The 13,322-nt window shown below is 41.2% G+C and overlaps 1 protein-coding gene across 1 annotated transcript in view; it reads right to left on the bottom strand.

Annotated features, from left to right (window-relative positions):
• dlgap2a (discs, large (Drosophila) homolog-associated protein 2a) overlaps positions 1-13,322 on the bottom strand; it is a 421,050-nt gene that overhangs the window by 57,988 nt on the left and 349,740 nt on the right. The window contains 1 exon segment of the mRNA XM_034674608.1: positions 12,138-13,285. Within this exon segment, the coding sequence (XP_034530499.1) occupies positions 12,138-13,285 (1,148 nt within the window).

Below are 13,322 nucleotides of genomic sequence, written 5' to 3'. Positions count from 1 at the left end.
AAAGTAGCCAAGATGCTTTTTAGAGCTGAGAAGACTGGCAGTGTTTGATAATAGATGATTAACAAGTGCTTTTACATGGCAAGGGACATCTCTTACATGTTACATTTCTTCTATTTGGGTAAAATAAGATTTGCATTTCGGAGGATTTTTTTTTGCTATGCGGTTTTGTATATTAGATTACACTTTTTACTACTTATATTTAAGGTTTAAGGTCATAATGAAAGATATTTTTCCTCCCCTGTATTGCAAGAGCTAAAATAAAATACGGAACCACCAATACAGTATAGAATGGACTTGTACACATTCACACACCGCTGAACGACTGTACAGTGGGAGGAATTTGGGGTTCAGAACACTTCAGCATGTGACTGCAGGGGCTGGAATCGAACGTCCAACCTTCCAAATGAGAGACAACCCACTCTACCCACTGAGCCACAGCTGCCCAGGGACTACGTTTTTTGTAAATTCCTTAAACCTAGTGAACCGTACAGCATTGACATCAAAAATACAATGCTACAGCATTTTCTAGTGATAAAGCTTTGAACCCCTGACTTCTGCCTCAGTTACAGTTGCATAGTTACACAGATTATTTCCATAACCAGTCAACACATCACAATCTTCTTTCAGCTTCCACAGCTGCTCAGTGTTGAAGCTTGTCCATTTACACTTTCATAAAAACATCTGGTTAGCTTGGCAGGCAACACAATATTGAAGAATGTTGACTAAAACACCCTCTAAAAATCTGGCCAAGCCGTTAAACAGAACTGCTGCCAAAGTGAAGCTTGGAAATAAAGAAAGAGAAAAAGGAGCTATCTTTACCAACTGTGATATGTCCCTGCAATTGAGACAAACCAGGCAGTTGCATTTTTGCAATTTTCTTGCACTTGTTAACCCAGGTGATTGAGTAAACAGACATCTGCATCACCATTATCCCAGAGGGAGAACAATGTGTCCTACCTGCAATTGCTGCCTGTCTTAACTACATATGGAGAGGGTATTTCACACTGAATAGACATCACCAGAGCAGTCTTTAGATCTGAATATGTAGTGAGAAGGAAGAAAAACACAACCTCTTTCATACAGGTAATAATAAGTCGAGGTTAAAGCACTTTTACATGAGTCAGACAGACAGTTTAGTTATAACAATGTTCCAGCTGGTGTCACAATCAACAGATTCACTCTCAATACTGATCACATGGAGCTTCATTTTTTTTCTCAATCACAAGAGAAAAATGTGTCCCCATTATCCTACATGCTACTAAACAACATGTATTAAACATTATTATCTAATCTCAATGGGTTTCTATATTTGGGATGGTGGTGAAGCTTATTAAAAGCTGCTGGGATTATTCCCCCAACACTGCAATGAGCTGATAGTGATTGTTCACAAGCTCATTACACACAGTGCAACTCTTTCTTTTTCTCTCTAACTCACACACTCTCGTTTTGTTTAACAGTACTGCACAAACCGCACAACAAAGTTCAATTACTGTAACAGTAATAGCAGTTGAGTCAGCAACTTTGCTTCTCCAAGCAAACACATGATGATGATGATGATGATGATGCAACACAGATGCAGAGACCCACCACAGTCATACAAAAGCACAAACCTCCCCTTTTTTTTGGCCCTAAATGTCCCTTGTTACACTCTACTTACTCAAGCTGGACATGCATTACAATGGTCAGTGATCGGCACTCATAAAATATGAGTGTGTCAGATATCATTTCATCATTAAAATTCAGTGTGGAGTTTGAAGGCTATTCCGTCACTGTATCCATCTGTCATTTTGACATCCTCGAAGCCAGATCAGCCTCGGCTCAGTGCCAATCCAACCCAGCTCTAGATTTTATTGAGTTATATCTTCCTTGGCTTCATATTTCTTGTACTTTTCTGTAACTCTGGCCCAGAGCTGCATTTAGATAGAGTTTAAAAATAGCCACCCTATGACTATTTATGATTCAAATGCAGTAAAAATGTGTGATACACATCATACTCTTTTTTTTTGGACGCTTCTGAAATTTTCTCTGCCAATCAGTGACTAAGTCGGTACTCACAGGTTGTCCGATGATGGATGGCAGCTGACTGGCTGTGGGAAATGTCAGGAGGAGATAAGCTGCATCAAAATGTCACTAATGCGTCAGACTTATGACTGTGATTATCCGCTGAAGCAAATGTCATGTACTGGAAAATAACAATTGACATGTGAAAAAGTGAACCCAAAAGGAATAAAAATAGAGGTTATCACTTTCAACAGTGCAAGGTTGGAAATAAAAACACTTCTTTTTTTTTACAAAGAAGAAGCCTGGACAGCAACTGGAATTCCAGGAAAATGAATCGTGACTTTACATGGATGGAAATTCATCAACAGCACTAAAGAAAATGACGACCTTGTGAAAGTAATGTCCCTAACCTCTGGCATTACACTACGCCCACCCATGATTACTTATCTAACAAGTGTCACATCAAATGTAAGTAATTAATCTATAACAGTATTATTACAACCTACTCCTTGTTAATCAAAGGGAATTGTTGGTCAAAATGGCCTTGGACACTTATGTTTCATCTGTGATGTGGCGTGAGCGTGCTCGAAAGCATGACTGAAGGGGATGATCATGAGTCCTCATGGGCTGTGAAGCTCAGCAGCAGATTTCACAGTGAGGCTGCAGTGTTACATCATGAGAAAAGGGTAATGGCAGATTACCAAAAAAAGATAACTCCTACCCCATGCAGGCAAGGACACAGGCATGCATGAATGATTTAAGAATACTGATGTCTTCAATGCAAAACATGCACAGACTTGAACCTGCACTGATACTTGATTAACACACAAAAGCACACTCACACACTCTGATAAAAGTCATTCATCTCCCCTCCAAAGACAGGCATGCACCAGCTACCAAATGGAGTCGATGGGTTAATTAAGTCTTGGAGGGGTTTGATATTTTTAGACGTCTAATTAATGAACGGAACGCCAGAGGACAGGCACAAGCTGTGGTGAGATTTGTTTAATTTGGATTCGCTGATAAAGTGCATAGATTGTAGGGTGTCTCCCTGTGAAGATAAAGAATCTGGCTGGGCAGTAGCGCGCTCGTATTGACTGCTGTGGAAACACACATGGTGTCTCAGTGTGTATAGTGGAGCTGAAACATGGGCGCTTGTCAATGTGGAGCTCACCTTGACCTTTAGAGCCCGTATAGGAGAGAAATGAACGTGTTCTACCAGCCCACGTCTTTGAACACACACTCCATCTACTTTCAGGGGAGTTTTGATGATTATCTTGTTTTTAATTAATGTGGTCTGTTTAACCGTACATACTTGAGCAATTAAGTGAAGTCCTTTGTGAATATAGGCTGGGTTTGTGGGAGCTGTGTGAAATTTCACAGCTAAAGTGTGAAGCCTGATATTTAAAGTTGAATTTTCACATTTACAGGACTGTAATTATTTTAATTAATATGAATCTGCTCCAAAAGGACGATACTTTGGACAAAATGATGTAGCTATTACACAACAGTTATTTTAGTAGTTTTGACAAAGTACTTGATCTATTTTGTCATTCTCATTATTTGTGCATTATTTTATTATTGTTATTTTTTACTTTATTGTCTGATACAGTATTTTTCTTCTCTGTTTGTTGTTTTATCTATTTGTCTGTTTGTTTTTTATTATTTTTCATGCCAGTCAAAGTCACACATTTTATCGTGATTTTTATTTTCTTTCACTCTTCGGCTCGGCACTATTTTGTCCTGTATGTTGTGGATATGTGTTGTTAAAAATTCAAAATCCAATAAAACTTGAGTCATAAAGACAAAGTACTTGATCAGCCAAGATGAACTCTGCTAGTAGAGTACAAATGAGATTGAATACAACTGGGTTTGCACTGAGACTTTGAGTTGCTGGACTACAACAAGTTTACATACTTCTACTCAACACTGCATACATACTGATTACCTCACGCATTTACACTGTATACATATTATTCACTCAATTTAATTAGAACACTTGGAAACATACACAAAGTGGGAAAATGTTGCTGTTACCTGTTGACAGTCCAGTCCCAGTCAAGATGCAGAACTTTTTATGTTGGTGAATAAATGAAGAATTAAAGCTGCAGTGAAGAACTTTAAGGTTCAAAACAGTATGACTTATCTCTTTGCTTACAATTTCCGGGAGACAAATTCAGTGTTTAACTTAGAAATAATCAATCCTCCCACTGATGGTCTTGCTAGTGTCATATAAAGGTAGCAGTGACAGTTTCAGGCTGTTTCATAACCTGCTCACTGAAGCTCTGAAGTAGATATTTAAAAAACTGTTGTTCATTAATTTTTACAAATCTTTTCAGAGGGTTATGCTGTTGTCCATCTTTTTAATGGCTGGCTAAAATTTTGCATATTATCAGTGATGTCACCCCTTAGTTTCTGATAAGGTGTTATAAAACCCAAGGATGGCAGTCGCCATATTGGAAATGACAGAAACAGGCAAAGAGGTGGAGTTGAGGCCTTGCCGCATTGCAAACCGCTACAAGACAGCCACTCACTTAATTATGCGGAATAGCATTTCACCCCCAGCTGTCTCGGATAAAGAAATGAAGTAAAGAGATCAAAACTGTTTTGTTTTTTTTAACCAGGGTGAAAGCATGTTTATGTCTGTAGCCTGCTACACTGAGCATTGTAATTTGGGCTCCATTGGGTTTCACTAGCTTTGAGAGCCAGTCACAATTGGGCACTCAAGGAACTTCAGTTTTTGGCAAATCATTTTCCTATATTATCTCTTTATATATATATATATATATATGTATATATATATATATATATATATATATATATATATATATATACAGAGGTGGGTAGTAACGAGTTACATTTACTCCGTTACATGTACTTGAGTAGTTTTTTCAAAAAATGTGTACTTCTGAGAGTATTTGTTTTGCAAAGTACTTTTTACTTCTACTCAAGTACATTTGTGTTTGGTTCTGGTTCTGGTTCTGTTTGCTTGGGTTTGGTTCTGGTTCTGTTTGCCTGAGTTTGGTTCTGGTTCTGGTTCTGGTTCTGTTTGCTTGAGTTTGGTTCTGGTTCTGTTTGCTTGAGTTTGGTTCTGGTTCTGGCTGATTGCTTGAGTTCGGTTCTGGTTCAGTTCTGTGGATATGTTTGCTTGAGTTGGTTCTGTTTCTGTTTGAGTTTGGTTCTGGTTCTGTTTGCTTGAGTTCGGTTCTGGTTCTGTTTGCTTGAGTTTAGTTCTGGTTCTGTTTGCTTAAGGTCGGTTCTGGTTCGGTTCTGGTTCGGTTTCCTTGAGTTTGGTTCTGGTTCGGTTCTGGTTCTGTTGCTTGAGTTGGTTCCTAAATTAAGAGCCGTTCAGGAGTCAAAAGAGCCGGCTCTTCTTTGAGAGCCGAGTTAAGAGCCGGCTCTCTGAAAAGAGCCGAACTTCCCATCACTAAAGCACATGCTTACTGCCATTTGCACTCTTAGTTTCCCTTGGAACTATTTATATTGTAAAACGTATCAATGTAAATACTTCAGACCTGCACCATAGTGATAAACAGATAACACTTCAATTTGAATCAAGTAAATACCACTTGTATACTTTAAAACAGAGGGTCATTTCATTCCTTGTGGACTCAACATGACAGCATTTATACTTTTCAAGTAATTGATCTTAAACGCTTTCAGAAAATTAACAGTAACAAGACTCACATATCACTTCGAGCCACCAAATGGTATCATAACAATGGCATATATGTATATATAACACTTTTACTACATGAACATGCTGTTTTGACACTTCAACTCTGCCACCTAATAACATTGGCGAAACGTTCCCACTTACTGTGCAAACATTTGCTTATTAGCAGAGCATTTCTAGCTTTACTGTCAGTGCTTTGATTGTTGACTCTGTAGGAGAGCACACGGAGAGCTGTTTGTGTGAATGTGTGTGTGTGTGTGTGTGTGTGTGTATGCTGGGGCTAGGCAGGTCTCAGCCAATGCTCCTGCAGTGCAGCAGTGCATTTCATTGATTAACTCTGCAGCTCTATCTATACACCGCACCTCTCCCACCAAGAAGCATAAGTCACTGCCATTAAGTTAAAAAATAGAGTGAGATAGACAGAGAGACACAGAGAGAGGACAGATGGAGAGGATAGAGCATAGAAAGATGGAGTAATGGCTGCGATAGATAAAGAGAGGGGAAGGAAGAGAGAGAGTTAGAGAGCTCTTAAAGGTCCAATCATTGGTAATCCCACCCACCAGCCTCCAGCCCCTCATTTCCTCCCACAAGATTGCTTGGATACGCTGTGTGTGTTTGAGCAGGTGCTGTTTTCTTTTTCCTCTACCTGTCCCCTCTCTTCTCTCCTGCAGGAGAGAATGAAGCCATGGATTCCTTCCTGGAACTGACTCAACAGCTACCACACGCCCACTACCAATTCTTCTCTTGATTCTCCTTCACACACCCACACATGCTGCATTGTACAGTCTGTGTTTGTCTTGTCTTCATGTTGTTTATTTACTGACAATTTCAATCGGATGTTTGTATGAAAGTGTTAAAGGACAAGCTCAGTGATGAAAGGGGAATAAATCTGTAAGAATGTACACGTACACAACACTGATCATGATCTTACGTGTTTTTGATGCCGAATCGTAACATAATGCTACAACATGTCTGGATCACACGTTTACAGCATAGTACAAAACCTTGTTATGGTCTCTACAGCTCATTTCTATATTTGTGAAAGCTATGCGGAGGATGACTTTTTTTCTTCTTGCATAAAGGTCAGGAGTTATGCATTGATGATTAAGGCTATGTTGGAATATTACCAATAAATCAACTTTTGTAATGTAGGCAGTGTGCGTGACTCTGCTTTTTTATCTAAGTAAAAGCCCTTCACCACGACTTTGCTAATGACTTACATCAGTTGTGAAACACTTTACACAATTTCTACCAAAACATAAAAGAGAACAGAACAGGACAGAACAAGCCAATCCAAAATAAACTGTACATCAAGCTATTCACCCAGCTGTGGCCAAAGAAGACTCAAACAACATCAGGGAGAAAAACCTTGAGGAACAGAATGAAGCAAAGAAATGGTTGAAAAGTGCACTGTTCCAAAAAAATAGCATTTGGACATACCTGAAATCAAGTAACACGACTCAGCAAATGCTTAAATCTTTTCCTCTTCTGACTGGAATTATTTCACCTGAAGATTTATTGCATGTGGTTTACATGTGATGTGGTCTTAACACATGCAGAAAAGCAATGAATCAGTCATTAAAAACTTTTTTAAAAACCCCAACTAATTTAGCAATATGTCTGTGATACAGGAGACTGGTGAGTTCTCTTTTATCTCAGCAATGCACTCAACTGTAAATAGGCAAAACTGATGGGAGAACAGACTACATTTAATTAAACAAGTAATGAAGGTAAACAGAAATTGCTTTAATCTCTTCATGGTATTCCATCGACTGTTTGCACCTGTTTGCATGTGGCTTGACCTGCTGTGTCAGGAGCAGTGCTGGCATGTCCATAAAGGTGAACTAGACCAGGGGTCCTCAACAACCGGGCCTTGAACCAGTACCAAGTCTCTGGTTGTTTCGAACCTGCTCTTCACCAACCCATTTATTACATTTCACAAGGCAAATAGTTCTAAGTCAAAGTTGAAATCAACAATATTTTCTATCAATTGCTTTTAAACAAAAGTTTGAATATGAAAATTAAAACATTTGACTGATGAGGTCACGTGAGGGTCAAAGCTGAGCATGTGGTGCATGCAGGGTGAGAGGTCACTTTTAATTAGTAAGCTATTAAGAAAACATTAAGAAACCGACATTAACAAGTTCAAAGCAACCCATAAACATTGTTCACAGTGGCCGATAAAATATAGCTTTCAAAGCAAAGTTGAATTCTTGGACAAAGAGATTGAAAATATGTGTCTATACATAGGAGTATACAGGGGAGCAGAGATGCCTGCACCTAATGGCTCTGATGTGGGATAGGCAATCCCTTTACTTCTGAGCCATGATTGGCACAAGAGGACAAACGATTGGAGTTAAAAAACAATGGAGGAGTGAACACTCCAAATTTCATCCTATCCCATTCTTCTAGGTTAAAGCTAAGGAATAATATCCAGAACTTGCCACAAAGGCAGTGAAGAAATGTGCCATAAACAGCCACCAAAACAAGGCACCACAGCAGACTGGATGTTAGTTACACGTTGCACCTGTCACTCACACACAACACCACGCTACAACCACTTGGTCTATCTGTGTATATTCCTTCATTCCCTGTGCTTCTGTACAAAGCATTATCTCAATATTCTGTGCCTCTATACATACTTGTATTATTCATATTATTTTATTATATTTGTATTTATATCTTATTTTATTCCTTCTTTCTATTGATATTCGGATATTTTCACTTATTGTGTATAAGAGCAACTGTAATGACTGAATTTCCCCCAACAGATAAATAAAATATTTCCTATTTTGATTCAGGTTTTTGAGAAAAAAGGCTTACGAAACAAACTGATGGCGATTTGCGGATACTTTATTTTCACACATTTAATTCTATCGTCAGTGACTATAATTCAGTGTTCGCCTATTCAATCATTTTTGCTTCAACAGTTATAAGCTGTGACATGAAATTGATGTTAATACGTTTGAGAATTTGTGACGAAACTTGTGACTTAAGCAGATCACACCTCCTGCTGTGAGGTAAACACAACAACTGCTGGATTACGGAAACCAGTTGGCGCAGGAACTACGGTAGTATAGAAATAGTGACTGCTGCCAATTCTGTAATTTTATGGCTGCAAACCCCTTCTGCCTTCTTTTAATTTCTTTGAACATATGATAGAAGGCTTTATTAGCCTTGCCTAGCCTGTTAGTACTGCCCAACAGGAGATAGTCGTGGTTGAATACTTGGATTACAGTCTACCGCAGAGAATTTGTAGACAACAGTATTGGTTTTGCTGTTCAGGTGAGGGTGGGAGGACAGTGTGACGTGACGTGCAATAGCCGTTAAAGGTTATGATACTACAGGGCTGTGCACATTTTGTTTGTGTGTATGGATCATTCGTCGTATGTTACGTTGCAACAGAGGGGTGGCACATTTGCTTATCTCCTCAAGCGGCACAAGTCTTGGAGACTTGTGAACAGAAAGAGTTCTTGTCAGGAAAAGGCTGCAGAGGCAGAAAATATAGATGTTGAGCTCATCAATATAAGGATTCCATTGTAGTCAGCTAGTATTATTGATTTGGCCTGGGAAAGCAAAAGCACACACAAAATAGTGATATGAGAGATAGTGCTTCACAGCTGAAAACAAAAGGTTATGTCCTCACAAACTGCCCGTGGAATCAAAGGTAACCGAGGGTTTGAGGAAGTAAAACACAAATAGGAGCAGATGCTCGCAGACACAGTGGTAACCACAAAGCCTGGCTGTCACCTCAGGCAGTGGAGATGAGTAACATTAAGCTTCAAAGGGCTGTCTGAACCCTGCGTTCTCTGGACAAAATCTTACTAAGTAGTGCATAGTGAGCCGAGAGCTATCTGGGAACCCCTCATTAAAAAACGTAGGCAACCTGCGTGTGTGTTACTGTAGCCTTCAATCACAGTGCCAGTTTGATTTCTGCTACTTTGCACTTCACTTTTGTAATTTAATCAGCAGTCTTACTGCATCTAAAGCTCCACCTTTGGCAAGCCAAGATGGCAATTAATTGGCTTATTAAATCCCTCTGCAATGCTTTATCAGCAAAACTATCAAAGACTAATCCCCCCTTTGTTTTACAGTAGTGCAGTACAGTAGCATGCAGGAGGGGAACAGCGTAGGGATTGCTGGAGCAGCTGACTCAATCAAGCTTGAGAATTGTCGGTAAAACAAAGTTAGGAAGCTGTGAAAGTGTGGTTGATAGTAAGAAAAGTGAAGGAGGCATGGGTTACAGCTGGTACTGCAGTTCAGGTATATTTACATATCTCATTTGGAGAGGAGAGAATGCAGAATTTGAAGTTAATCCATCTAAACGCCAGCAGGAGATTCATGTTTTGCCATAATCACCTCTTTCATTAATAGCAAGCCAAAATATAAATCTGGATCATCGTTTCAATTCCATGTGTTTGCCTGTGTGTGTGTATATGTTGATGAGTGTGTGTGTGTGTGTGTGTGTGTGTGTGTGTGTGTGTAGTGTGTGTCTGTTAGAGGGCAAATTGGGGCTAATTTGTGAAATGACTTAACCAGAGACAGAGAGCGATGGCTAATGCCACGTCTCATTCCCCAACATTTGTCATTTCACAGAAAGGGCAGCCAATATAAATCCATCTCTGTCTTCCTCTATGTCCAGTTAATCGATCTCAGATGCACACGTGCTTTAACACTCACAGATTCACTCAGGCCTTCTGCATGCATACAGATTTACACCCACATACATCACACAAGACAAATCCAGCATTTCTCTCCATCTTATACTTAGCCTTCTGAAGTTCTTTTAAATTACTTTTGCTATCAACCAAGGATGAGAAGAAGGTGACTAGCACATCATTGAACCATCTGGTGCACAACAAACCGAAAATAAAAAAAACATTCCCATACACGCTATCACTCGCGCATGGACAGACATTCATTGCACACACTCCCATGATGCAGTTTATTGTGTAATAGCGCAGACAGTTGTGTGAAATCCCAATTCAACAGCAGCATGAAGTGTAAACTCCACAATGTGACCCTTGGTGTGAGAGAAGTATCATCCCTGACTATTGGCTCTGTATCTCTGAGGCGATGAGCAGCAACAGTCGCCACAGGGAGCAACAACAGTCATCTCCTCTCAGTTTCCTCCCCTCTGATTCATAAAGTATCTCAATGGATCTAACCGAGGCACAGACTGTGGTGGTATGTATCATCAACTTTCTCTCCCTCTCTCTCTCTCTCTCCTTTCGAAACATCTTCCAGCTCTCTGAGAGGGCATCGATCCTCTGGGGAGGGAAGATGTGTCACCCAGCAAGGATTGGATTGATAATGCTGGGCTAAAAATAGCCCTGCGGCAGGAAGAAGGAGAGGAGGTTATTTTTAGAAGTGTTTATGGTGCCGCGACTTGGACACCACCTCAGCTGAATGACCAAATAGAAGTGAAGGGAGGGCTGGGGTTGCAGGTGGAGGGGGGGACGGGGGGACGGGACTCTAAACACTGTGACTCCTTCATTGAGAGATTGTAGCACTTAGTGGGATTGTGGAGCGAGAGTGGATGAGTTTATTTCATTTGTGTGGTCTGAAGTGATATGTTTAAAACTACACAAGTCAAAAATAGTCCTCAAAGACTTTACTCAGTGATGTTAGCTTACATCAACTTGTGTCTTTGGCTCCATTGGCTGATTTGAGTAATGTATTGGCTTTATGTTTACAAAACTCTCTAACCCATTCAACACACACTCTGCTTAGACCACAGAATCCTCTCTCTCATTGTGCTGAAGTGCTCACTTTATTTTGGCTGGAGGCATTTGTTCCATGATGCTATCAGATATCACATTGTTGTATACTGAGCTGCATTATTGCAGAATTTGTCTCCCCTGCTTTTCCAATGTATAAGCATACTTTATTCTAACTTTTCTCTTTCTCATGCCCTTCAGCATGCATATAAAACCCCTGAGACACTTCATTGTAAAGTGCTGACTCACACTAAATTGATCCCAGAGGAGCTATCATGGGCCGGAGCTAAAAGCTAACCTATTTCAGGACTGGAGTCTATGTGAGATCGAAGCAAACACGACGGTAAAGATCAAACAGTGATCTACAGCCTTTTATTCTCATTTTGCCAACTCTTCCCCTCTGGTGCAGATCATTTATGGACTTAATTGATTTGTCCTGCTGTGCTATTCCTTTCAACTGCCAGCCACATGCTGAGCCATTGGACATGTTCACATTGTGATACACAGCGAAGGGACAAACAAAACACAGTCTGCTCCATCAATCAGAAGTCAAGCTAAGACAAGCAACTTTTCTTTCTTGTCTATTCACCAGCAATGTCTCTTTCAAAGGAGTGTTTTGTATTGTGCAACAAAAAAAGTCAGAACTTTTAGGCCTGATGTTTTTCTTTCAGTGCTTAAACTATTGTAGGTTAGAGTGAAATACATAACCCAAATGACAAAGTAAAAGAGGTCAAACTCACCTGTAGATAGTGACAGGGCCTGATGTTAGGCTTGAGGTCACTGGGCATCATGGGCTTCTCCAGGTTGAGTGAGGACTTCCTGTAGGCCTCCTTGGCTTGGCTGACTGTTAGCGTCGACCAGGAACTTCTCTTCATGAACTTTCCCTCCGGTGCCATGCTTATGCTCTCGCAGGCTGAGCACTTGACATCGTTATTACTCTTGGATGTCTTTAGCGAGAGGTCCCCAGCCAGGTGGCTGTGCATTGAGTCAGGGTAGCAGTGGCTGATGTGGTCCACTGGATGCCGCGACATGACGCTTGGCGTTCTGTACGTGCTGTCACTGTCCAGATTGTCATCCGAACTCCACCAACCTCCTGAGCGTTGCTTACCGCTACCCTCAGATTTACGTTCTTTACTCTTGCTGCGTTTGCTATGTTTGTGGTGGCCTTGATGATGGTGATGGTGGTGGTGTGAGCTGTCCCGGTGCGAGTCGCCTTTAGTACCATTCATCTTGGAGGAACCTTCTAGGGAGTGTGACTTGGTGAAGAGCTTCTGCACTGAGTGGACTAAGTGGCGTATTCGCCCTGGGCTTTCATTCCGCTGCTCCGTAGTGGTGGTTGTGGTGGAGGTGCGTTGGTATTGCAATGTGTGGAAACCATCCCGGTGCAGTGGCATCTGTTTCTCGAATTGGTCCAGGAGGTTCGCTGGGATTCGGTTCATTTTGCCGCTGCCCCCATGTGAGGAAGAGCCACCATCATCTCGGGATTCCCTGCCGCCAGAGGTGTTGCCACAGCTGTCCCTTGAAGCGCTGCCGTAGTGCATGCGGGGGAAAGTGCTACTAGAGATTGAGTGGTCAGTGGTTGACATGGACACTGGCATTACCATGCACTCAGAGTGGATGGAGCTCCTTGGGGAGCAGCGATGGTGACTGTCAAGGGGGCAGCTCTCAGTGGGGCTGAGGAGGTAGGAAGGGGGCCGTGAGTTGCCATGGTGAAGGTGATGGTCCAGGGAATGGTCACAGTCGGTCAGGCCGCAGGTGTGGGCTGAGGTGGGAGAGGTGAGCTGGAGCTGTGCAGGGCGGCCGCCAGAGAGACCCTTCATGTTCCTGGGTGGGGGTGAGTAGCTGTCCTCATCGAAGTACTGCGAGGGCGACCATGAATACTGCTGGTCTGAAAATGAGACAGAGAGGAGACTTGAGATACAGAC

The sequence above is a fragment of the Notolabrus celidotus genome, chromosome 22, assembly GCF_009762535.1.
Source record: "Notolabrus celidotus isolate fNotCel1 chromosome 22, fNotCel1.pri, whole genome shotgun sequence".
NCBI classification, from domain to species: domain Eukaryota; kingdom Metazoa; phylum Chordata; class Actinopteri; order Labriformes; family Labridae; genus Notolabrus; species Notolabrus celidotus.
This window is presented reverse-complemented; position numbering and strand designations above follow the sequence as displayed.